This window comes from Oncorhynchus nerka, linkage group LG14 (assembly GCF_034236695.1).
Source record: "Oncorhynchus nerka isolate Pitt River linkage group LG14, Oner_Uvic_2.0, whole genome shotgun sequence".
Lineage (NCBI taxonomy): Eukaryota > Metazoa > Chordata > Actinopteri > Salmoniformes > Salmonidae > Oncorhynchus > Oncorhynchus nerka.
In genome coordinates this window covers 51,216,307-51,241,948 of record NC_088409.1, presented here as the reverse complement: position 1 = coordinate 51,241,948, position 25,642 = coordinate 51,216,307, and the positions used below count along the sequence as shown (strand labels likewise).

The window sequence follows — 25,642 nt, the reverse complement described above, 5'->3', positions numbered from 1 at the left end:
TTTATGGAACAGACAGTCACTGCTATATAGAGCTCAGAAAGAGGGAGAGCGCTGAGAGGAAAGGGGTGATTATGGAAGTGAGGGAGAGAGAGAGAGACTCCCAGAATACTAATGGAGAAGCATGGGCTGCCGGGATACAAGGGCCGCCAGCCAATCAAGGAGCATCCGGTCGCTGCAGGTTACTATAGCGACCGGCCTCCTGAGACGATGTCCGCAGTAATCACTCTGCTGACTCGCTTGCCCATTTTTTTTGTCTCTCTCCGTCAGGTTTTGATAAGAACGTAGAAAAACCCCGCCACGTTATTTGTTTTCCTCCCTCCACGTGTGTGTGAACTCAAGGCTTTTGTTTGCCTGATGCGTTTGTGTTTTCCAATGTTTATGTTTCTGGTCTTGGGTCATCAAGGGTGGAATCTGTTCAGATGAGTGATAGTTTTAGGCCAATCAGATTTGTGTATAGGGACAGTGCTTTTAACAGGGAGAAAAGCTATAGGTCTATATGTCTATGTACTGTGTAATATGTGATTATATATCATGTTTGTCCGTTGGATGTTTATTATTTTATCAGGGAGTCATACTGAGACCAAGGCCTCTTTTACAGATAAGCCCTGAATTACAGAAATGACAGAAAATACACACATCAAAATGCAAGCAGAAAGAAACACGGTTGTAAAATACAAACACATTCATCAGTAATAAGCCTTTGTCAGTTTAAAAAATAGTAAATAAGGTTCTCAATCAGCTTACTGAATTTCCCTAGAGGCACCCAGATATCAAATGTAAGAACATTTAGAAGATTATTCCATAAATAAGGTGCAATGAAACTAAAAGCTGATTTACCTAACTCAGTAGCAACCAAAGGATTTTCCAGAGTTAGCCATCCCTGAGACAGAGTGTGGTAACTCGTATGTCTAAAGTTTAGTAAAGAAGTTAGGTACAGTGAGATGTTTTGTAAAAGGGCTTTCTAAATAAAAACATAGCAATGTATCAACCTACGTGACATCAGAGGGCCAACCAATTGTCTGTCGGACCCCAGTAAGACTAGCTGTCGCTAATGGGGATCCTAATAAATCAAAAGAATGCAGTGACTACGAGCACAAACATTTTAGCCCGTATTAAAGCGCAGTGCACTATGTTAAACTGCATCTAACAGCTTTAATGAAGTGGCAGCTGACTTCATATAGATGATGTCGCCGTAGTCTAGGACCGATAGGAACGTCGACTGAATAATCTGCTTTCTACTATTTAGCGAGAGGCAGGACCTATTTCTATAGATGTTATGAGAATTTTGTTCTCAATGTTCATAAACTGAACTTCACTTAAAATACTCTGTCTATTACTAAGAATTTGTAAGGTTCTTATTGACATGAAATATACAGAGGCCAGTTTACAATAGTCAGTAAGGTTTATTTACCAGAGCGCTCCTGTACATATACAAAGACATTCCTTTTATAACTTTCTCTTACCCTACACACATACATACACACCAACATAGGGATTTTCTCATGAGTTTCACCACAGTTTATTACCACTCAGCTGACAGTTCCAGTCTCCCCCAGATACGAGGGCTCTGGTGGGGCTCTCCCTGTCCTATCTTATCTTCCCCAGAGTTACAGCCGGGTCGGTTCAAACATAGGTTAATGCTTCTCTTCGTTCTCTTTCGACACACACATACATTCCTTTCTTATGTTAAATGTATACATCATTTAGTCATTATTCATAAAAATCATAACAATAGAAGACCATTTTTATTATCAGCTTCATAACTCATCAATATGCGGCAGCGTAGCCTAGTGGTTAGAGCGTTGGACTAGTAACCGAAAGGTTGCAAGTTCGAATCCCTGAGCTGACAAGGTACAAATCTGTCGTTCTGCCCCTGAACAGGCAGTTAACCCACTGTTCCTAGGCCGTCATTGAAAATAAGAATTTGTTCTTAACTGACTTGCCTAGTAAAATAAAGGTAAAAAAAAAGAAGCTTTTTAAAAGACAGCTTTAAATCTAACCATATATTTGTAAGCAGGGACACAATCAATATGGACACTATCCAAATGACATGCTTCAATCATCAGAGTTATTTCTATATGCTCTAAGAGAACAGTTTTACCTGCATGCAATACTAATTCCATGGTCAATAAAGTTTTTCTGTAATACAATGAAGGAAGACTGTAGTTCAGATAGAGCCTGCTCAACCGTGGGAGCAATAGCATACACAACAGTATCATCGGCATACAAGTGCAGTTTCTTCTTCTTTAAAAAAAAAACATGTCGATATTGTTAATGTTAAAAAGCACAGGGCCAGAATCGACCCCTGTAGGACACCTTTCGTAATATCCAGGAAACCTTATTTAACACCATCAGTAGATATACACATTGACTTTTATCTGTCAATACATTTTAAAACCAGTTACATACAATCTGGTCTAGGTCAATTGAGGAAAGACTCTGAATTAGCCATGAGTGATCAAAAGTATCTAAAGCCTTTTATCCATACAGTTAACTACATCATTTATAACTCGGGATCCAGCAGAGATAGTGCTGTGAGCTGGTCTAAAACCCGACTGATGTACATTTAGAATACATTTTAAAAATAAGAAAGATCTTATCTGAGAATTAATCAAAGATTCTAATATTTTAGCAAGGCAAGAAAGTTTAGAAATAGGGTGATTTAATCATTTAGATCACAAGGGTCTGCACGTTTGTGAAGGGGTAGTACATGGGCCGCCTTCCAAACCTTTGGGTATAGTACCAGATATAATCGTCAGGTAAAAAATATGGGTTATTGATTCAGTAATCAGTGGGGCAGAGAGCTGAAGCAAGAATGGATCAAGAATATCAGCCCCCGTGGATTTTTTTACCAGTCTTAAGCAAGGCATTTAGCACATCACATATAGTAAATTGTTGAAATGAAAACAAAGATTCACTAGAAGTTGATGGGTTAACCATCGAGGCTGACAGAGGAAGAGCAGTTGATTAACTTACCAGGGTCAATTTAACCACAATTTCTGGCAAATAAAAAGCCTGCCTGGATAAAATTATGATTAAAAGCATCGCTTATCCCATTCTTCTCAGTTATGATGCCAGAGTCAGACAGAACTTGCTTAGGCAGGGAAGAAGAGGAATTTGTATGCTTCAGTGCATTTACTGTTTTCCAAGATTTTGAAGGATCACCAGCAGTTGGATATAGAGTTTAAAAGGCAGTTTGATTTAGCTTTCTTAATCAAGACAGTACATCTGTTTCGCAATTGTCTGAAACATTTCCAGTCCTTTTTCCTTGCTTTGGCCCAGGTTTGATTTCGCATCTGAATGAGCTCAGATTAGAGGCCGACCGATTAATCGGAATGCATTAATTAGGGTCGATTTCAAGTTTTCATAATAATTGGAAATCTGTATTTTTGGATGCCGATTTTGCCAATATTTATATATATATAATATATATATATTTTTTACAACTTTATTTAACGAGGCAAGTCAGTTAAGAACACATTCTTATTTTCAATGACGGCCTAGGAACGGTGGGTTAACTGCCTTGTTCAGGGGCAGAATGACAGATTTTTACCTTGTCAGCTCAGGGATTCAATCTTGCAACCTTACGGTTAACTAGTCCAACGCTCTAACCACCTGCCTCACGAGGAGCCTGCCTGTTACGCAGTAAGAAGCCAAGGAAAGTTGCTTGCTAAATTATAGGCAATTAGCAAGACACCCCCAATAAAGGAGTGGTTCTGCAGGTGGTGACCACAGACCACTTCTCAGTTCCTATGCTTCCTGGCTGATGTTTTGGTCACTTTTGAATGCTGGCGGTGCTTTCACTCTAGTGGTAGCATGAGACGGAGTCTACAACCCACACAAGTGGCTCAGGTAGTGCAGCTCATCCAAGATGGAACATCAATGCGAGCTGTGGCAAGAAGGTTTGCTGTGTCTGTCAGCGGAGTGTCCAGAGCATGGAGGCGCTACCAGGAGACAGGCCAGTACATCAGGAGACGTGGAGGAGGCCGTAGGAGGGCAACAACCCAGCAGCAGGACCGCTACCTCCGCCTTTGTGCAAGGAGGAGCAGGAGGAGCACTGCCAGAGCCCTGCAAAATGACCTCCAGCAGGCCACAAATGTGCATGTGTCTGCTCAAACGGTCAGAAACAGACTCCTTGAGGGTGGTATGAGGGCCCGACGTCCACAGGTGGGGGTTGTGCTTACAGCCCAACACCGTGCAGGACGTTTGGCAATTGCCAGAGAACACCAAGATTGGCAAATTCGCCACTGGCACCCTGTGCTATTCACAGATGAAAGCAGGTTCACACTGAGCACATGTGACAGACGTGACAGAGTCTGGAGACGCAGTGGAGAATGTTCTGTTGCCTGCAACATCCTCCAGCATGACCGGTTTGGCGGTGGGTCAGTCATGGTGTGGGGTGGCATTTCTTTGGGGTTCATCCTAATGCAAGACAATGCTAGACCTCATGTGGCTGGAGTGTGTCAGCAGTTCCTGCAAGAGGAAGGCATTGATGCTATGGACAGGCCTGCCCGTTCCCCAGACCTGAATCCAATTGAGCACATCTGGGACATCATGTCTCGCTCCATCCACCAACGCCACGTTGCACCACAGACTGTCCAGGAGTTGGCGGATGCTTTAGTCCAGGTCTGGGAGGAGATCCCTCAGGAGACCATCCACCACCTCATCAGGAGCATGCCCAGGCGTTGTAGGGAGGTCATACAGGCACGTGGAGGCCACACACACTACTGAGCCTCATTTTGACTTGTTTTAAGGACATTACATCAAAGTTGGATCAGCCTGTAGTGTGGTTATCCACTTTAATTTTGAGTGTGACTCCAAATCCAGACCTCCATGGGTTGATAAATTTGATTTCCATTGATCATTTTTATGTGATTTTGTTGTCAGCACATTCAACTATGTAAAGAAAAAAGTATTTAATAAGAATATTTCATTAATTCAGATCTAGGATGTGTTATTTTAGTGTTCCCTTTATTTTTTTGAGCAGTGTAGATTGACATAGGCTAGTGCTTTTGCTGTTCGTTATGCCTACTTATCTTGTTGGCTGACGAAAAGTAAATTTGAACAGTTCTTCCAATATCTTCAATATGCACCTAGGAATTGGATAAGGACGCAAGCAGTTGTGTCCGAAATGTGTCTGTCTTCACTTTTAGCCTGTGAGAAAGACCCGATCATGTGATGGAGCATGCAGTACTCCATCACAACGGCCACTGGGCGCAAAAGGCATGGATTTTTTTAGGGTGCATTACGGCCACACAGGATGCTGCTGTGAAATTCTAGTGCTTATCAAATTGTGAATGAGTGACTGATGTAGTGTGTACAGCCTGCACAATAAACAAAGCAGAGCTCATGCCTTTCAAGCAACCTTTTTCAAATCCTCATTAGAGTCGCATCATGCAGCATTACAATGTAAACTTTGCAAAAATAGAAACGTCCTCTCACTGTCAACTGTGTTTACTTTCAGCAAACTTAAAATGTGTAAATATTTGTATGAACACAACAACTGAGACATAAACTGAACAAGGTCCACAGTCATGTGACTAACATAAATAGAATGTGTCCCTGAACAAAGGGGGGGTCAAAATCAAAAGTAACAGTTAGTATCTGGTGTGGCCACTAGCTACATTAAGTCCTGCAGTACATCTCCTCCTCACGAACTGCACCAGATTAGCCAGTTCTTGCTGTGAGATGTTACCCCACTCTTCCACCAAGGCACCTGCAAGTTCCCGGACATTTCTGGGGGGAATGGCCCTAGCCCTCACCCTCCTATCCAACAGGTCCCAGACGTGCTCAATGGGATTGAGATCTGGGCTCTTCGCTGGCCATGGCAGAACACTGACATTCCTGTCTTGCAGGAAATCACACACAGAACAAGCAGTATGGCTGGTGGCATTGTCATGCTGGAGGGTCATGTCAGGATGAGCCTGCAGGAAGGGTACCACATGAGGGAGGAGGATGTCTTCCCTGTAACGCACAGCATTGAGGATGCCTGCAATGACAACAAGCTCAGTCCAATGATGCTGTGACACACCGCCCCAGACCATGACGGATCTTCCACCTTCAAATCGATCCAGCTCCAGAGTACAGGCCTCGGTGTAACGCTCATTCCTTCGACGATAAACATGAATCCGACCATCACCCCTAGTGAGACAAAACAGCGTCTCATCAGTGAAGAGCACTTCTTGCCAGTCCTGTCTGGTCCAGCGACGATGGGTTTGTGCCCATAGGCGACGTAGTTGCCGGTGATGTCTGGTGAGGACCTGCCTTACAACAGGCCTACAAGCCCTCAGTCCAGCCTCTCTCAGCCTAATGCGGACAGTCTGAGCACTGATGGAGGGATTGTACGTTCCTGGTGTAACTCGGGCAGTTGTTGTTGCCATCCTGTACCTGTCCCACAGATGTGATGTTTGGATGTACCGAACCTGTGCAGGTGTTGTTACACGTGGTCTGCCACTGCGAGGATGATCAGCTGTCCATCCTGTCTCCCTGTAGTGCTGTCTTAGGCGTCTCACAATACGGACATTGCAATTTATTGCCCCGGCCACATCTGCAGTCCTCATGCCTCCTTGCAGCATGCCTAAGGCATGTTCACGCAGATGAACAGGGACCCTGGGCATCTTTCTTTTGGTGTTTTTCAGAATTAGTAGAAAGGCCTAAGTTTTCATAACTGTGACCTTAATTGCCTACCCTCTGTAAGCTGTTAGTGTCTTAACGACCCTTCCACAGGTACATGTTCATTAATTGTTTAAGGTTCATTGAACAAGCACGGGTTTTTAAACCCTTTACAATGAAGATCTGTGAAGTTAATTCGTAAAAATCCAAATATCTTTGAAAGACCAGGTCCTGAAAAAGGAACATTTCTTTTTTTTGCAGAGTTTATTAACAATCAAAACATATAGCCCAACGTTTGTAGAACAACTAAAGTTACAATATTAACTCTAAATTAAGCATATAGGAGTACCTATTTCTTTGTTAACCGCTCATCACAGAAGAGCCGCGTCCGCACTCCCTCAAATCGTTTGGAGAAAATATCCTTTCTATTTTATTCAGCTTTGTTCAATTGTATTCTTTATACTATAAAATAATGCCATGGAATTCAAAGCAAATCTTGTCTGCTGAATGAACTAGTGTAGCCCACAGCCATTTGGCATAGCCAGATCAGGACCTAACATAAGGAAAACTCAGAGTATGCTCTTCTGTTCTTCTGAAATTTACTACATTTTCTAAAATAGATGATGGATTTATTGTGAAGGTGGGGTCGTTGTCCTGTTGGAAGGTGAACCTTCGCCCCAGTCTGAGGTTCTGAGTACTCTGGAGCAGGGTCTCATCAAGAATATCTCTGCGCTTTGCTCCGTTCATCTTTCCCTTGATCCTGACTAGTCTCCCAGTCCCTGCCGCTTTTAAATTTCTCCACTGCATGATGCTTCCACCACCTTGCTTCACCGTAGGGAGAGTGCCAGGTTTCCTCCAGATGCGACGATTGGCATTCAGGCCAAAGAGTTCAAACTTGGTTTCATCAGACCAGATAATCTTGTTTCTCATGGTCTGAGAGTCCTTTAGGTGCCTTTCGTCAAACTCCAAGTGGGCTGTCATGTGCCTTTTTACTGAGGAGTGGCTTCCGTCTGGCCACCCTCCCATAAAGGCCTGATTGGTGGAGTGCTGCAGAAATGGTTGTCCTTCTGGAAGGTTTTCCCATCTCCACATAGGAGCTTTAGAGCTCTGTCAGAATGACAGTCTGGTTCTTGGTTACCTCCCTGACCAAGGCCCTTCTCCCCTGATTGTTCAATTTGTATGAGGGGCCATCTCAAGGAAGTCTTGGTGGTTTCAAACTTCCTTCATTTAATAATGATGGAGGTCACTGTGTTCTTGGGGACCTTCAATGCTGCAGCAATGTTTTGGTACCCTTCCCCAGATCTGTGTTTCGAGACAATCCTGTCTCGGAGCTCTACGGACAATTCCTTTGACCTCATGGCTTGGTTTTTGCTCTGACATGCACTGTCAGCTGTGGGACCTTATATAGACAGGTTTGTGCCTTTCCAAATCATGTCTAATCAATTGAATTTACCACAAGTGCACTCCAATCAAGTTGTAGAAACATCTTAAGGATGATCATTGGTAACAGGATGCACCTGATCTCAATTTCGAGTCTCATAACAATGGGTCTGAGTACTTATGTAAATAAGGTATTTCTGTTTTTTATTTGCAAAAATGTAAAAAAATTAATTAAAAAAACTGTTTTAGCTCTGTCATTATGGGGTATTGTGTGTAAATTGATGAGGGGAAACAGTTATTTTTTAAATCTATTTTAGAATAAGGCTGTAATTTAACAAAATGTTGAAAAAGTCAAGCGGTCTGAATACTTTCCAAATGCACTGTATGTACTGTTTGAGCACATCTATTGGTTGAAGGGTGATAGAAGTAGATATAAATGGAAGTGGAGGCATTTGGGATGGCAACGGACAGTTTCCTTTGGACAGTTTCCAACTGACGGTTTCCTTTGTTATAGAAAGTGGTTTGATCAGGTCACTGAATCTTTTCTGATTCTGATTGAGTCATTGATTGATTTTGCTGCCAATCACACACAATGACGTGCCTTTATTGTAAGCTGTGCATGCGTCTATTGAGGCTCTTTAGAGTCTCCTCATATCGCCTGAAACCTCACCACTCTCCCTGTCATCCACAGGAGCGTCTCTTGCTGTCCATCCTGCCCAAGCATATAGCAGACGAGATGTTACAGGACATGAAGAAGAAAGAAGCCAGTCAGACTGGACAGAAGGAGATGCAGCAGTTCAACACCATGTACATGTATCGCCACGAAAACGTCAGGTAAGACTATAGACCTATGGCTAGGAGAACATAACTTATAGAGTATACTATGTTATATAACACAGAGGCAGGATGACGTCATGACTGCATGTAAATTCCCTTTCTCCTTCAGTATTTTGTTTGCCGACATTGTGGGATTCACTCAGCTGTCATCATCATGCAGTGCCCATGAGCTGGTCAAGCTCCTCAATGAACTGTTTGCCCGCTTTGACAAGCTGGCTGCCGTGAGTCACTCTCACACACATACACACACACACACACACAGACATAAATATATTACTTACTGACTAAAAATGTATATTGGTTGGCATGTATACTAATCTTTTAAACAGATTTATTTATAGATGAAAGTTAATTTAAATGAATTAATCACATCATTTCACATACAGATGAAATCACTTATTTGAATGTTCCAGCCTCTCCACTACCTCACTGTGTGTGTGTGTGTGTTGTGTGTTTCTGTGTGTGTGTTTCTGTGTAGAAATACCACCAGTTGAGAATAAAGATCCTGGGAGACTGTTACTACTGCATCTGTGGCCTGCCAGACTACAGAGAGGACCACGCTGCCTGCTCCATCATGATGGGCCTGGCCATGGTGGAGGCCATTTCGTGAGTAGCACCCAATGGAAATGTGGACTGTAGAAACTTTAAAGTGGTTTGTGGTATAGGCTGCATGTGTCAAAGGACATCCTATTCACCCACTTAGGGCCAAAGGGAGTATACTACTGTAGGACATATTACTTTCATGTGCTGAAAACAGGTCTGACATCTACAGTATCTGGATAAATGCTGAGAAAATAATACACAATTCATATTTTCTTAAAAGGTTTGATGCGCTTTTAAGTCCAAACCTTTCAGTATTCCGATTGACTTCCTTTTCAGACGTGTTCACATCTCAGAGGTCCTTCTGTACTTGTGGTGAATAGGGTGTCATTTGAGATTTGCACAGTAGGAATAATGTGATGTGCTGGAGGCAAAACAAATGGTAGGGGAAAGACTGGCTAGGGTGGTTCTTCTTGGCTTTGTGTCACGGTGACTGGGTTGTCCTGTAGGTATGTTCGTGAGAAGACCGGGACAGATGTGGACATGCGTGTGGGGGTACACACTGGCACTGTCCTGGGGGGCGTCCTGGGACAGAAGCGGTGGCAGTATGATGTCTGGTCCACTGACGTCACCGTAGCCAATAAGATGGAGGCGGGGGGAATACCGGGGTAAGAAGGAACTGGTTAAACCCTTCTAAGTTATTACATTTTCCCAAACTCTATTTACAGATCTTTACTACAACCTTAGAGGACTCACAGGCAAGATTTACCTGCCTCATGCACTCATATTTGTCAAATGTGTTTGTGCCCAATACAAACCCTACATACCAATACAAAATGTATTATTGCTAGCAATAAGTTATGAAGTCTGTAAGGAAATATTGATGTACTGTATATCAAATAAGAGGGTGACAGCAGGAATTATTCAGTTTGCAATAGGGAGGGCATAGGGTCAGCCTCCACCCGCCCTGCCATTGATATGCCAGGCTCTCTGACCTATAACCTATAACCCCTGACCTTTGTGGCAGGCGTGTGCACATCTCCCAAGCCACCATGGAGTGTCTGCACGGGGAGTTTGATATGGAGCCGGGGAACGGGGGGGACCGCTGTGAGTACCTGAAGGAGAGGGGCATCGACTCCTATCTGGTGGTGGTGCCCAAGGGCCCCATGGGAAAGAACGGCATCAACGGGGTGGTGAGTATTGCCTCAGCACCTAGTTTTATTCAACCTTTATTCTTACAGGTTCGTCTCACTGAGATAAAACCTCTGTAAAACTTTATTTTACAACCAGGTAGTAGTTACTAAGAAATAACTTTTGTCTAACTTTGGTACCAGTCACCAATTTAGTTGAATTCTTTGAGGTATTTACCAGCGTAGTTTCCTAGTTAATACCATGAAAATACCAGGTAAGTAACAGCTTACAACAGGCTGTAAAAGAAAGCGTTGCAAAAATGTCAATATTTTCTTCTCTCCAGATTCCTCCTGTCAACACACCACAGTCACTGTAACACACCTCACATTCTCTCTCTCTCTCTCTCCTCCTTCCTGTCTCTTCGTTTCCTATCAGAAGTTGTCTGTGATGTCATCCAATGGGAACTCTCCATTGTTGATCAACACCACTGAGTGTAATGGGAGTGTCCACACAGCCTGCACCACACCAGACGAGCCAGAGGAGCTGGACACACGGGTAACATATGACCTATACTGTAACCCCTAACACACAGGATTGCAACTCTGTGTCTTACAAGTGCACAGTGTGTGCAGGCCTTTGTTCCAGTTTAGGATTAGTACACCTATTCAAGTGATTAACTCATCATTGTCTTATATTTAGACCTCGATATGTAAATTCAGGGGTGTGCTGGCTAGTACAAAAACCTCCAAGTACTTTGGCTGTCTCCAAGACAGGAGTTGCTCCAACGTGTGCTACCTTCTCCACTTCAAACCTGAATGAAGAGTGGCTACTTCCAGATTCTCCACCCTTCTCATTAAGTGTGCACTTGCACACTCCCCATCATGGATCTAAAAGCATTGAATTGGTGTAAGTATTGGCTGGAGAGAGTTTCGACCATTGTTAAATCCACGAGGGAGTGTGCAAGTGCACACTTTAGAAGAAGTGTGGAGAATCGGGGTGCATCCAGTGGGTGGTGTAATGACAGAACAGGAATGCCACCTTGTGACTCCAGGTGGTGAACCCTTCGTTCCCCAACCCTCGGCGGAGGCTAAGACTGCGGGACCTGGCCGAGAGGGTGATTGATGCGCAAGAGAACGAACAGGAGCTCAACAAACTGCTCAATGAGGCACTGCTGGAGAGAGAGACCGTACAAGCGTGAGTAGACAGAGAGTGAGAGTGAGGGTGTGTGTTGGGTTACAAAATTCCAGGAACTTAAATTCCCTGCTTTTCCTGAAATCCTGTTTGGCGAATTCTGGATTTCATGCTTATTCCCTCCTGATTCCGGGAATCCCCCAGCCAGGCATTTTGGGAAAACCAGGGAATTTATTTTAAATTCACAGAATTTTGCCAGCCTGTGTGTATCTATGTATGCGTGTGTGTGAGATAGTCATAGAAAAACAACCAGTAGCAGAGGGTGTGTGAGTGAGCCTTGTGCAGCCAGGTATGAATCCTATGGTCTGCCCTGTCAGTTTGAAGGGGAAACGCACCAACCGTCTGTCCCTGCGCTTTGTGGACCCTGAGCTGGAGACCCGCTACTCTGTAGAAAAGGAGAAGCAGAGCGGAGCTGCCTTCAGCTGTTCCTGTGTAGTGCTCTTGTTCACTGCAGCCATGGAGGTCCTCATAGACCCTCGGTGAGTGCACCTTAACACTCTGTCTCTGTCTCTGTCTCTCTTTTTCTCTCTCTCTCTCTCTCTCTCTCTCTCGTGTTCCTTATTTTCTGTGTGGTCTTGCGGTTGACAGAATGATTGCAAACTACGTGACCCTAGCTGTGGGAGAGGTCCTGCTGCTCGTCCTAACTGTCTGCTCTCTGGCGGCCATCTTCCCTCGAGTGAGTGCCCCTTCCCCCCACTCCACTATCACAAGCCTTTCAGAGCGAGCAACAGTTAACCCATAGCCAAATCATATTTTATCATAGAACATTTTCCACAACATAATAAATCTGTAGATATGAAGATATTTGTTGTGGTATACTCTTGAGTAAAAATAAGGTAGTTGTGATAGTGGATCAACATATCGTAGTTAAATAACTTAGATGTGCTAAGCATCTCATGATGCTGTGCATTTGATGTGTACATACACTCCCAATGTTATGTAAGCTGAATGTGGTAAAGAATGTGTCTAATCAGCACCCCATACGTTCATTCTTTTGTCACGCATCAGCACTTTTGATCTAACCTCATGAGCCAGGTCATGGAAAGTCACATTTATTGACTGCTACAGACAGTTATGTAGCTACCACTATCGACTGCTACTATCACCCTAACGGCAACACTCCTCCCCCATCCCCACATTGCCCACAAGGGTTTTGGACCCCGTGCACTGTATCTGTGCACTGTGTGCGCACAGACACACACACACACAGACACACACACATACAGTGCATTCGGAAAGTATTCAGACCCCTTGGCTTATTCAACATTTTGTAAAGTTACAGCCTTATTCTAAAATGTATGAAAATGTTTCTCCTCATCAATCTACACACAATACCCTATAATGACAAAGAACTAGAGAATCTTGTGAGTCCTTTAGGTGCCTTTTGGAAAACTCCAAGCGGGCTGTCATGTGTCTTTTACTGAGAAGTGGCTTCCATCTGGCCACTCTACCATAAAGGCCTGATTGGTGGAGTGCTGCAGAGATGGTTGTCCTTCTGGAAGGTTTTAACCATCTCCACAGAGAAACTCTGGAGCTCTGTCAGAGTGATCATCGGGTTCTTGGTCATCTCCCTGACCAAGGCCCTTCTCCCCCGATTGCTCAGTTTGGCCGGGCGGTCAGCTCTAGGAAGAGTCTTGGTGGTTCCAAATTTCTTCCATTTAAGAATGATGGAGGCCTCTCTGTTTTTTGGGGACCTTCATTGCTGCAGAAATATTTTGGTACCCTTCCCCAGATCTGTGCCTCGACACAATCCTGTCTCGAAGCTCTACGGACAATTCCTTTGACCTCATGGCTTGGTTTTTGCTCTGACATGTACTGTCAACTGTGGAACCTTATATAGACAGGTTTGTGCCTTTCCAAATCATGCCCAATCAGTTGAATTTACCACAGGTGGACTCCAAACAAGTTGTAGAAACATCTCAAGGATGATCAATGAAAACAGAATGCACCTGAGCTCGATTTCGTGTCTCATAGCAAAGGGTCTGAGTACTTATGTAAATTCGCTCCCGAGTGGCGCAGTGGTCTAAGGCACTGCATCTCAGTGTTAGAGGCATCACTACAGACCCTGGTTCAATCCCGGGCTGTATCACAACCGGCTGTGATTGGGAGTCCCATAGGGCGGCGCACAATTGGTCCATCGTCGTCTGGGTTAGGGGAAGGTTTGGCCGGGGTAGGCCGTCATTGTAAATAACAATTTGTTCTTAACTGGCTTGCCTAGTTAACAATCTATTTTAGAATAAGGTATTTGTGTTTTTTTTAAATATATTTACAAAAATGTATATTGTGTGTAGATTGATGAGGAAAAATATAATATAAAAATATAAGGTCACAAAATGTGAAAAAAGGAAGTGGTCTGAATACTTTCAGAATGCACTGTACACACATAAACAAACAGATAAACAACTACTATATCGAGGGCGAAATGCATGTCCATGTCGACATGTCTGTGCCTGTTACAGTACAATGTCAACCACATGAACACCAGAAACCACACACACTCACATATACAATTCACCCCAGAACCATTTAAAAAGAGATTTTAGTGCTACATAATGAAATGCTTTTACTTGAAGCTAAATTGACCAGGTTATTGTTCAGCTGCTGAGAGAATGTACTGTACCCAATGAGATCAGATTTAACCTTGGATATCTGAGTCCCCTCGCGCGACAGTAGTTCCACTCCAGTGACTATTCTTTATCTATGGAAAATCAATCCCTGCACATCATAGATGTTCATAGAGAAGCCCTCTGGTTGGACTGATGCATGACTCCTAATGGCATGATTGATGGTTCAATGAGGAAAACCAATATGTCTCGTCCTCAGTTTGTCCCAGCTCATCTGAAATGACCGTTGACAGATACAGCACTATATAGTAGTATACTGTACTGTCACTAACATGAAAGTCACTAATAGTACAGATGTAGGCTCTTAATTTGAACACCCTGTTTTAAGTTCACCTTTATTTAACTAGGCAAGTTAGTTAAGAACAAATTCTTATTTACAATGACGGCCTACTGTTGCAGGAGAACTTTCCTGCAATGCAGGAAATGTACAACTTGTAGTGTATTTGAGGTTTAGAAAGGCTTCTGGAGTTTACCACTTTGACATTTCTGACTTGATTTTCTCTTATGAGAAATGCATCAATCCCGACAGAAATGTCCAATAACTATATTCCACATAATATATTTTTTTAATCAAATGAATAATCTTCATCTGTACAAACTCACTCTGAGAAATACCCTGACCTCTACTATGGTTTCCATCTGACGATGCATTTGAAAACTGAACTTGATTACGATGATGATTACAATTGTATTACTTTGTTGGTTACAGCGAGCAAAGACAGCCGTCACCATCAATCATAGTTAAAACGTTTTTCATGTTCCGCCATTGCCCCACATATACCACAGGTGTCATAAAAGAGTGTTGTAAAACATTACTCAGAACCACATCAATACAACAATGGTGGTGATGATGATGATGATGATGATGATGATGATATATATTACTGGTAGTTCACGTGACTGGTTAATGATATTTCTGTTGATGACCAACGTGTTATTTTTCCTCCTAGATTTTCCCTAAGAGGCTGGTGTCTTTCTCCACATGGATCGACCACACCCGCTGGGCACGGAACACATGGGCCATGGCAGCAATCTTCATCCTCACCATGGCCGACATTGTGGACATGGTGAGAAACGTTCATCGTTAGTCCAGTAGAAAAAAAAATCACAACACTGAGAACAATGGCTTTCTGGTGTTGAATTATGCAGTAGCATGCCAACACACAAGCCTTCCCATAAACCATGGTTTTGCTTAAGGGTCCGTTTTTGGTATTGACATGCATGCATACCATCCATATGCAACAGCACGTATTGCAGTTAAATGTTTTAAATTCATAATAAAGCCACAAGATGGGAGTGAAACCAAGGATTTTTAAAAGGGGTCCAGGTAAGTTTGGAGGAAGCACTAGAACTCGATTGAGTGGTGTCTCGGGCCTTGCATTGACATTTGGCCTCTATCCCCTCTCTGTCCACGCCCTGTAGCTGAGCTGTCCCCGTCCCTCGGGAAACGCCACAATTGCCCCTCCTTCCTCTGTTGTCCAATCCGGGGCAGAGGGCTGTCTGGACAACCCCAAGTACTACAGCTACATCGCTGTGCTGGCACTCATGGCGACCACTATGCTGGTGCAGGTCAGCCACATGGTCAAGGTCACACTCATGCTCCTCATCACCATAGCGACGGGCATCGTCAACATCTACAGCTGGAGGGACATATTTGACCGCTACGATATGGCCCGCTTCCAGGACTACAGGTGGATGTGGTTGTGGTGTTATAAGCTGTAGAACAGGTGTGGGTGGTGGTCATCAGTTTATGGATGTGTGGTCATCATTTATTTTCAATTAGTAAAACTGTAATTGGAATTTCAGTTGACTGAATTGAAATGAAATTAACCGCAACTCTGATTGCCATTGCCGTGTGATATTGCTGTTCTGTAAACAATGTGAGCATGCCGGTGGTTTCTGATTATCTCTGTGCTCTGTTTTTAGGTCTTACCTGGTTCCCTCCAAATATGCCATGACTGTGATGATCTTCATCATGATGATCAGTTTCTACTACTTTTCTCGACATGTAAGTTGCTGTGGCAGAAATCTACTAGTTATATACCTTCCAACCTCACTAAGTCATCACTACCTTCTCTATTTTACACATGTTCTGCTTCCTCTCCATTCTTGTTAACCTCCCCACCTCTATTTGAACCTATTCTCCTGCCACCATGTCCCTGACTTTAGGTGGAGAAGCTAGCCCGTACTCTGTTCTTGTGGAAGATTGAGGTCCATGAGCAGAAGGAGAAGGTGTATGAGATGAGGCGCTGGAACGAGGCGCTGGTCACTAACATGCTGCCAGAGCACGTTGCACGCCACTTCCTGGGCTCCAAGAAAAGGGACGAGGTGAGACAGCTTTACTACTGTAGAGGCAGTACCTGGTTCCTCCTTCATGGTAAATATACAGTGCCACGAAAAAGTATTTGCCCTTTCTAATTTTCTCTACTTTTGCATATTTTTGATACTGAATGTTAGCAGATATTCAACCAAAACCTAATACTAGATAAATGGAACCTGAGTGAACAAATAACACAACAATTACATACTTATTTTATTTATGTAATAAAGTTATGCAACACCCAATGCCCCTGTGTGAAAAAGTAATTCCCCCTCACACTCAGTAACTGCTTGTGCCACCATTAGCTGCAATGACTCGAACCAAGCACTTCCTGTAGTTGATTATCAGTCTCTCACGTCGCTGTGGAGGAATTTTGTCCCACTCTTCCATGCAGATCTGCTGTAATTCAGTGACATTTGTGGGTTTTCTAGCAGGAACTGCTTTTTTCAAGTCCTGCCACAATATCCCAATTGGGATCCAGTCTGGACTTTGAGTAGGCCATTCAAAAATGTTGACTTGTTTGTCTTTTAGCCATTTTCATGTAGACTTTGTGTTTTTTGGATTCTCATCTTGCTGCATGACCCAGTTGTACTTCAGCTCACAGACTGTAGAATGATCTGATACAGAGCAAAATTCATGGTTTGTTCTATTAAGGCAAGTCGTCCAGGTCCTGAGGCAGCAAAGGATCCCCAAACCATCACACTACCTGCTTGACCGTTGTTATGAGGTTCTTACTGTGGAATGCAGTGTTTGGTTTTTGCCAGGCATAATGGGACCCATGTCGTCCAAAAAGTTGACTAAAGTTATACTTTTCAGTCATCTGTCCATATAACATTCTCCCAAGAGTCTTGATGATCTTCCAGTTGTGTTTTGGCAAACATGAATCAACTTTTTGGACGACATGGGTCCCATTATGCCTGGCGAAAATCAAACACTGCATTCCACAGTAAGAACCTCATACCAACAGTCAAGCATGGTGGCGGTATGGGGTGGTTTGGGGTCGTATCCATTTATTTTTTTGTTATTGGTAAATTCAGGTTCCCCTTATGGAATATTAGGTTTTGGTCAGTGTAAAAAAATATGCAAAATTATATAAAAACCCAGAGCTCTAAATTAAAAAATGTCATCGATTAAGATATAGCCTAATGTATATTGGGCCTTGAAGTATTCTAGCTACTTCTGAAGCACACGTTGTGTCCTTGAAAGTAATATGTAACCCTGTAAATGCATTTAGGACCATATGTGACCAGAATTGTCACACTTTATTGCCCTGACCACACCTACCATGTAGCAACAATGTAAATTCTAGGGCTGAGACGGTAGAATTTTGGATGAAACTTATTAGTCAGCCAAATAAACGTGTTCACTGTTATAACCGTTTGAATAGCTAGATGTACGAAACATGTGAACACTAAGTGTACAAAACATTAGGAACCCCTTCCTAATATTGAGTTGCACCCCCTTTTCCCCTCAGAACAGCCTGGACTCTACAAGGTGTCGAAGGTGTTCCACAGGGATACGGGCCCATGTTGACTCCAATGCTTCCCACAGTTGTGTGAAGTTGGCTGGATGTCCTTTGGGTTGTGCACCATTCTTGATACACACAGGAAATTGTTGAGCGTGAAAAACCCAGCAGTGTTGCCGTTTTTGACATACTCAAACCGGTGAGCCTGGCACCTACTACCATACCATGTTCAAAGGCACTTAAATATTTTGTCTTGCCCATTCACCCTCTGAATGGCACACATACACAAACCATGTCTCAAGGCTTAAAAATCCTTCTTTAACCTGTCTCCTTCACTTTCATCTACACTGATTTGAAGTGGATTTAACTGGTGATATCAACAAGGGATCATAGCTTTCACCTGGATTCACCTGGTCAGTCTGTCATGGAAAGAGAAGGTGTCCCTAATGTTTTGTACACTCAGTGTATATATATTTTTTAAAGGCACATTTTCTCCTCTGCTCCTAACTGCATTGTGCTGCTGCTGCAGGGAGTGGGGTGTTGCCTAGGCAACCGAAGCCTTGTTTGCTACAACACCTTGCATGTTTCAGCAAGGAGCAACAAAGTTTCATCACGTTGTAGAGTCCATGTTACAGCAGAAACTGACTCAACTGCACGAATGGCCGGCCATCCTGTCTTCAGTCAGCTGGTCGTTCATATACAGTACCAGTCAAAAGTTTGGACACACCTACTCATTCAAGGGTTTTTCTTTATTTTTTACTGTTTTCTACATTGTAGAAATATAGTGAAGACATCAAAACTATGAAATAACACATATGGAATCATGTAGTAAGCAAAAAAGTGTTAAACAAATCCAAATATAATTTGTATTTGAAATTCTTCAAAGTAGCCACCCATTTCCTTGATGACAGCTTTGCACACACTTGGCATTCTCTCAACCAGCTTCACCGGAAATGTTTTCCAACAGTCTTGAAGGAGTTCCCACACATGCTGAGCATGTTTGGGAAGACTCATCGCAAACCATCTCAATTGGGTTGAGGTCGAGTGATTGTGGGGGCCACGTCATCTGATGCAGCACTCCATCACTCTCCTTCTTGGTCAAATAGCCCTTACACAGCCTGGAGGTGTGTTGGGTCATAGTCCTGTTGAAAAACAAATGATAGTACCACTAAGCTCAAACCAGATGGGATGGCGTATCGCTGCAGGATGCTGTGGTAGCCATGCTGGTTAAGTGTGCCTTGAATTTTAAATAAATCACAGACAGTGTCACCAGCAAAGCACCTCCACGCCATCACACCTCCTCCATGCTTCAAGGTGGAAACAACACATGTGGAGATCATTCGTTCACCAACTCTGCGTTTTACAGAGACACGGCGGCTAGAGACAAAAATCTCAAATTTGTAATCATCAGACCAAAGGACAGATTTCTGCCTGTCTAATGTCCATTACTCGTGTTTCTTGGCCGAAGCAAGTCTCTTATTATTTGTGTCTTTTAGTTGTGGTTTCTTTGCAGAAATTCGACCACGAAGGCCTGATTCACGCAGTCACCTCTGAACAGTTGTTGATGAGATGTGTCTGTTACATCTATTTGGGCTGCAATATGAGGTGCAGTTAACTCTAATGAACGTATACTCTGCAGCAGAGGTAACTGTGGGTCTTCCTTTCCTGTGGCGGTCCTCATGAGAGCCAGTTTCATCATAGCGCTTAATGGTTTTTGCGAGTGCACTTGAAGAAACTTTGAATGTTCTTGCAGTTTTCCGGATTGACTGACCTTCATGTCTTGAAGTAAGGACGTACTGTTGTTTCTTGTTGCTTATTTGAGCTTATCTTGCCATAATATTGGCTTGGTCTTTTACCAAATAGGGCTATCTTCTATGTACCACCCCTAACTTGTCAGAACACCACTCATTAAGGAAAGAAATTCCACAAATTAACTTTTAACAAGGCATACCTGTTAATTGAAATACATTCCAGGTGACTACCTCATGAAGCTGGTTGAGAGAATGCCAAGAATGTGCAAAGCTGTTATCAAGGCAAAGGGTGGCTACTTTGAGTAATATAAATTGATTTGTTTAACACTTGTTTGCTTACTACATGATTCCATATGTGTTATTTCATAGTTTTGATGTCTTCACTATTATCCTACAATGTAGAAAATAGTAAAAAAATAAAGAAAAAACGTTCAATGAGTAGGTTTTGTCCAAACTTTTGACTGGTACTGTATATGAACGACCAGCTGACTGAAGACAGGATGGCCGGCCATTCGTGCAGTTGAGTCAGTTTCTGCTGTAACACGTGTATACATATTTATTTAATGGATATGACAGTTATTTAATTGTCATGATGGTCTTCATCCATAGCCATTGGTTATATGGTAATTGTGCCAGCCCTAGTAAATACATAGGTTTTAAGGCAGTCAATGTGAAGTGGGACCAATACATGTATAGTTCCTGAAGTTGAGAAAGAGGTATCAGCCACGGTCACTGTGTGCGGTGATCAGCCCCCATGTTATCACAGTGGTACTATCAAGGCACAAGGAGAGACCCAAATGCAGACACAGGAGGCAGATGGTTGGAGTCATACAATGTTTATTAATCCAAAGGGGTAGGCAAGAGAATGGTAATGTGGACAGGCAAAAAGGTCAAAACCAGATCAGAGTCCAGGAGGTACAGATTGGCAGACAGGCTCGTGGTCAATGCAGGCAGAATGGTCAGGCAGGCAGGTAGAAAGTCCAGAAACAGGCAAGGGTCAAAACCGGGAGGACTAGAAAAAGGAGAATGCAAAAAGCAGAACGGGGAAACCGCTGGTTGACTTGGAGGAGGTGGAGACAATCACAAGGACAGGTGAAACGGATCAGGGCATAACCGGTAAGGTTTGTTTAGCTATTGCAATGGTTACAGCTGGAGTTATACTCTTGAGTTATCTATGTCTGTTAATCCGAAATGTATGCCCCTTCCAGGAGCTGTACAGCCAGTCGTATGATGAGATTGGGGTGATGTTCGCCTCCATCCCCAACTTCTCAGACTTCTACACAGAGGAGAGCATCAACAACGGGGGGATTGAGTGCCTCAGGTTCCTAAACGAAATCATCTCCGATTTTGACAGTGTAAGAAGCTCATGAATGCATCATTTCATTTTGTGACTTGTAACAGTCGTGCAAATGTTGGAACTAGCTTGCTATAAAGATGGAGGTACTGTATGTTATTACTCCCTATTCCCGATGCATGCCACTGTATAGGAATTAAAGATGCTGCCTAACACTTTGAGACTTGACCTTTCAACCCGTGACCTTTAACCTCTGACAGCTCCTGGACGAGTCTCAGTTCCGCTGCATCACCAAAATCAAAACCATTGGCAGCACCTACATGGCAGCATCAGGTGTCACTCCCAACGTCAGCAACGGCTACGCCTGTCTGAAGGTCAGCTCATTACCATGGTCATCAGCCAATGGGTCTGGGTCAGGGGAGGCTTAAACTAGCCGTGTAAACTATATTAGGTAAACTCCTATAGTATGACATAATCATGTGAACTCCTATAGCTAAACAGCAGAACTCCTGATGAACTCAGTCTAGAGCATCTTCTACTGTTTGTGGTAGCAGGTCAGAAATGTGATCTAGAGCTTTAAGTACTGATGTTTTACCCTCTGTAATTGTATGGGTGATGATGATCGTGGTGGTGGTGATCAAATTAATTCACTTAACTTGATGATGGTGATGAAGATGGTTAAGGTAGAGGGCTCTGTTGTGCAGAAAGAGGAGCTGACTGACAGAGAGCGCTGGCAGCATTTGGCAGATCTGGCTGACTTTGCTCTGGCCATGAAGGTCACGCTCATGAACATCAACTACCAGTCCTTCAACAACTTTATGCTACGCATAGGTCAGTGCTAACCTTTCAGCCATATATTTTAAGGTGAGAAGAGAATGGAGAGTGTGTCCTAGTTTTGTACTGCATGCATATCATGTATCCCATACTTCCTCCTCTCCCCAGGTTTGAATAAAGGGGGGGTGCTGGCAGGAGTGATTGGCGCCCGGAAGCCTCACTATGACATCTGGGGCAACACTGTGAATGTGGCCAGTCGCATGGAGTCCACAGGGGTCATGGGTAACATCCAGGTAAGGCCTCTCCATAACGGTGCGACCAGATGCAGGATGTGATAAGTAGTGAGGTGACAACCAGACAATCAGTTATAGCTGTAGCGCATTGGCCCGTAAGGTTGTTGATGTACCTGATTTCAGGTGAGGACTTAGCAGGAACACTTGATAGCCTACAATGATTGATGCATTGCAGTCACCTGCAAGATCTCAAACCCACATATAGCAATCTGATACCCGACTGCGCAGTCGATGATGTGGCATGAAACCATTGGTTGACTGAAATGTAGTCGGCCTGGAATGCAGCCATTGTCTCCCAGATGGCTATAATAACACAAGAATAATCCTACTTTGCTTGATTACTATTTAGATCGTGGGATGTGACATCAGGGAATATCTTTAAGTGGATTACCAAATCTGGGCAGAAAACATGTTGGCTGGATCTGTATGCATATTGAGATTCATCACCTAAAATTCAATGTGATTCTGCTTCCCCCAGGTGGTGGAAGATTGCTACCACATCTTGAAGGAGTACGGATTCCGTTTTGTGAGGAGGGGACCCATCTTTGTGAAGGGGAAAGGAGAGCTGCTTACCTACTTTCTGAAGGGTAGAGAAAAACAGGGATCCTTCATCAACGGCTCCTCGGTCACCCTGCCACACCAAGTGGTGGACAACTCCTGACCTGCGTGTCAACGCTCACAGAAACACAAACGCACACACATAATCAGAAATATACATTCTAATGTATAAGTGAGATCTGAAATAATGCTTATACCAACACTCCATCTTTCAGAATTGCAAAGAATGTAAGAGGATATGTACATCTTGCAAAGAGAGAAGATTTGTCCCGCCTCCCCCACCCTGCCTGTTCAAATACTTTTTTTGCAAACTACAAAGCTTTTCAAAATAATGCTCAGCTACTTCCACTACAGACTTATGAACACATATCACGCTACTGTATAGTTACACATATTTACACACATTCTTAGACAAACACTCTTCAGACACAGACCGTCTGACAAACACATTAATGAATTCACTACAATGCCATCACTCAAGCCAGATGCAGCCAGGCTGTTGGACTAAAAGCCTCATTTTGAATACTTTCCCCCTTTTACAAAATACTTTATATTTGGAAAATAATGGATTTCATTGTGTTTATTACAGTATCTCCAAACTGCTTGGAGATGAAGATGACCTGAGATAAGATGGTAGAGTGTTTGAAAGTTAATGCAGTGTGTGTGTGTGTGTGTGTGTGTGTGTGTGTGTGTGTGTTTGTGTGTGTACTGTATAAGCCTGCAGTGAAAGTGTTCTTTCTCACTTTTTTTCCAATCTGGAATCAAGTAATGTTGCCATGCCCTCTTTCTGTTTGCTATGAATTTGGAACACATGCCTTCTCTGCTCTTCCCCCCTGGGCTTACATTGGCACATTTCACTTCTTTACGGCATCTGAGGCTATTCTGACAGTGGGTACAGAACCCAGGTGTGAGTCCTCAGGTGCGAAATTGGAGACAGGTTGAATGTTGTTGTGGGTTTTTTGGAGGCATTGCAGGTGTGTGAATGCATGTTGTAAAGCAAGAGTGATTCATGGTATTTTAGAGTTTGTGGTCACCAGGTCTTTGTGAGTAGCTGACACCTGTGGCCATTATGGGTATTCCGGTGGGTAGAAATGCAGTGCCCTGAAAAGGTATTTGCCCCCTTTTCGGATTTTCTCTATTTTTACATGTTTTTGATACTGAACTAGCAGATCTTCAACCAGAATATAATATTAGATCAAGGGAACATCAGTTTACAAATAACAAACAAATGTATACTTACTTTATTTATTTAAAAAACATCCCAATAAAAAGCAACAAATTTGAAGTTTTGGAATGGCCTAGTCAAAAGTCCATACCTAATCCCAATTGAGATGTGGCAGGACTTTAAATGAGCAGTTCATGCTTGAAAACCCACAAATGTCGCTGAGTTAAAGCAGTTCTGCATGGAAGAGTGTGCCAAAATTCCTCCACAGCGACATGAGAGACTGATCAACAACTCCAGGAAGTGTTTGGTTGGAGTCATTGCAGCTAAAGGTGTCACAAGCAGTTATTGAGTGTAAGGGGGAATTACTTTTTCACACGGGCATTGGGTGTTGCATAACTTTGTTTATGAAATAAGTATGTCATTGTTGTGTTATTTGTTCACTCAGGTTCCCATGATCTAATATTAGGTTTTGGTTGAAGATCTGATAAAATTCAGTATGAAAAATGTGCAAACGTACTTTTTCAAAGCACTGTATGTTTGTTTGACTGTATGTAAGGTGAACAGTATTGCAGATGCGGGTGAGTTTCTTTTGCTCGTATTGTATCCCCATCAGTGTCTTTTCTCCAAAATTGGATGAAAGTGCAATAGTTTATTCTTCTACAACCCGCTGTCCTCGCTTGCCCCTTACACAAATTAAAACATTGCTGGCCCTTTAATTAATATTTTTATAACTAAGTTTCATTCATTCTGAGATTATATTTAAAGTGAAGGGATAAAGGACTAATGAGTCTGAGTTGTACATACAGTTTACTGTTCATTCAATTAATTTATTGCAGATGTGTCAGGGACAGATTTCCTTTTTTAAACCAATGTAAAAGTGCCAATGTTGAAGGAATGGCTTTGGTCCCTGAAAATGTGGCCAAAATGCAGGTCTTTGCTGTTTCTCGATTTGTATTTTAAAGAACCTCAGGCTTGGGAATAAAATGGCACTTTGAATGGTCTGTAAACTATTTGTGTTTGAGTTTAAAGTTAAGTTAATAATGTATTTCATTTCAATGATTTGTCATTTTCAAGTGTATTGATTAAAAAAAGAATTTAAACCATTGTCTCTAATACTTTCTTTATTTCAGTGTGTTTTGGGTAAGTCTGTTGTCTCCTCTTTGGATAGCATAAAGTTGTTGCATATGTGTAAGAGTGTGATGTCTGATCCATTGCATGCAGAAGTTGCAGAACCCAATGAGCACAATATGTTGAAAATACATTTGAACTAATTTTGCTTAACTGAGAAGAGATCCCCTTTTTGATGTACCTTGAAAAAAACTTAGAGGGGCAACCTGCAATTGAACTTCCATTTTTAGACTTTTAAATTAATGGTATATATAATAATAATCCATTGATTATTGAATAATATAACATATTGTCTCATGATCTTAGGTCAATTGTCATACTCCATCAGAACTGAAAATATAAGCTGTTTTACTCCAATGTTTGTAAACAATGTAATTTGAAACAAAAGCTATACAGCCTCAACTGGTTAATTCTATAATTTTGACGTCATGGATGTCATGCAGACATAGCTCTATGAATTTGAGAGTGGTTGCGTTTGGCTACCGTGGTTACATACAGGACGGGCGATGTTATTGTTTAAACTGAAGATTTATATTAAACAAGTTATATTTTTCCCGAGAGATAATTAAACAATTAAAA

General features: G+C 42.7%; 1 protein-coding gene across 2 annotated transcripts in view; it reads left to right on the top strand.

Annotated features, from left to right (window-relative positions):
• LOC115141418 (adenylate cyclase type 3-like) overlaps window positions 1-25,038 on the top strand; it is a 29,047-nt gene extending 4,009 nt beyond the window's left edge. The window contains exons 4-21 of one of the 2 annotated variants that reach the window (XM_065000153.1): window positions 8,684-8,826; window positions 8,939-9,050; window positions 9,308-9,435; window positions 9,879-10,037; window positions 10,397-10,562; window positions 10,939-11,055; window positions 11,552-11,694; window positions 12,009-12,170; window positions 12,280-12,367; window positions 15,266-15,382; window positions 15,738-16,006; window positions 16,242-16,323; window positions 16,485-16,643; window positions 21,060-21,206; window positions 21,406-21,519; window positions 21,850-21,976; window positions 22,088-22,212; window positions 22,691-25,038. In XM_065000153.1, coding sequence (XP_064856225.1) covers window positions 8,684-8,826; window positions 8,939-9,050; window positions 9,308-9,435; window positions 9,879-10,037; window positions 10,397-10,562; window positions 10,939-11,055; window positions 11,552-11,694; window positions 12,009-12,170; window positions 12,280-12,367; window positions 15,266-15,382; window positions 15,738-16,006; window positions 16,242-16,323; window positions 16,485-16,643; window positions 21,060-21,206; window positions 21,406-21,519; window positions 21,850-21,976; window positions 22,088-22,212; window positions 22,691-22,873 — 2,541 coding nt within the window. In that variant the 3' untranslated portion in view covers window positions 22,874-25,038. Of the gene's footprint in view, window positions 1-8,683; window positions 8,827-8,938; window positions 9,051-9,307; window positions 9,436-9,878; window positions 10,038-10,396; window positions 10,563-10,935; window positions 11,056-11,551; window positions 11,695-12,008; window positions 12,171-12,279; window positions 12,368-15,265; window positions 15,383-15,737; window positions 16,007-16,241; window positions 16,324-16,484; window positions 16,644-21,059; window positions 21,207-21,405; window positions 21,520-21,849; window positions 21,977-22,087; window positions 22,213-22,690 lie in introns of both variants that reach the window. The other variant, XM_065000152.1, reaches the window with a different exon arrangement.
• The last annotated feature ends 604 nt before the right edge of the window (window positions 25,039-25,642 follow it).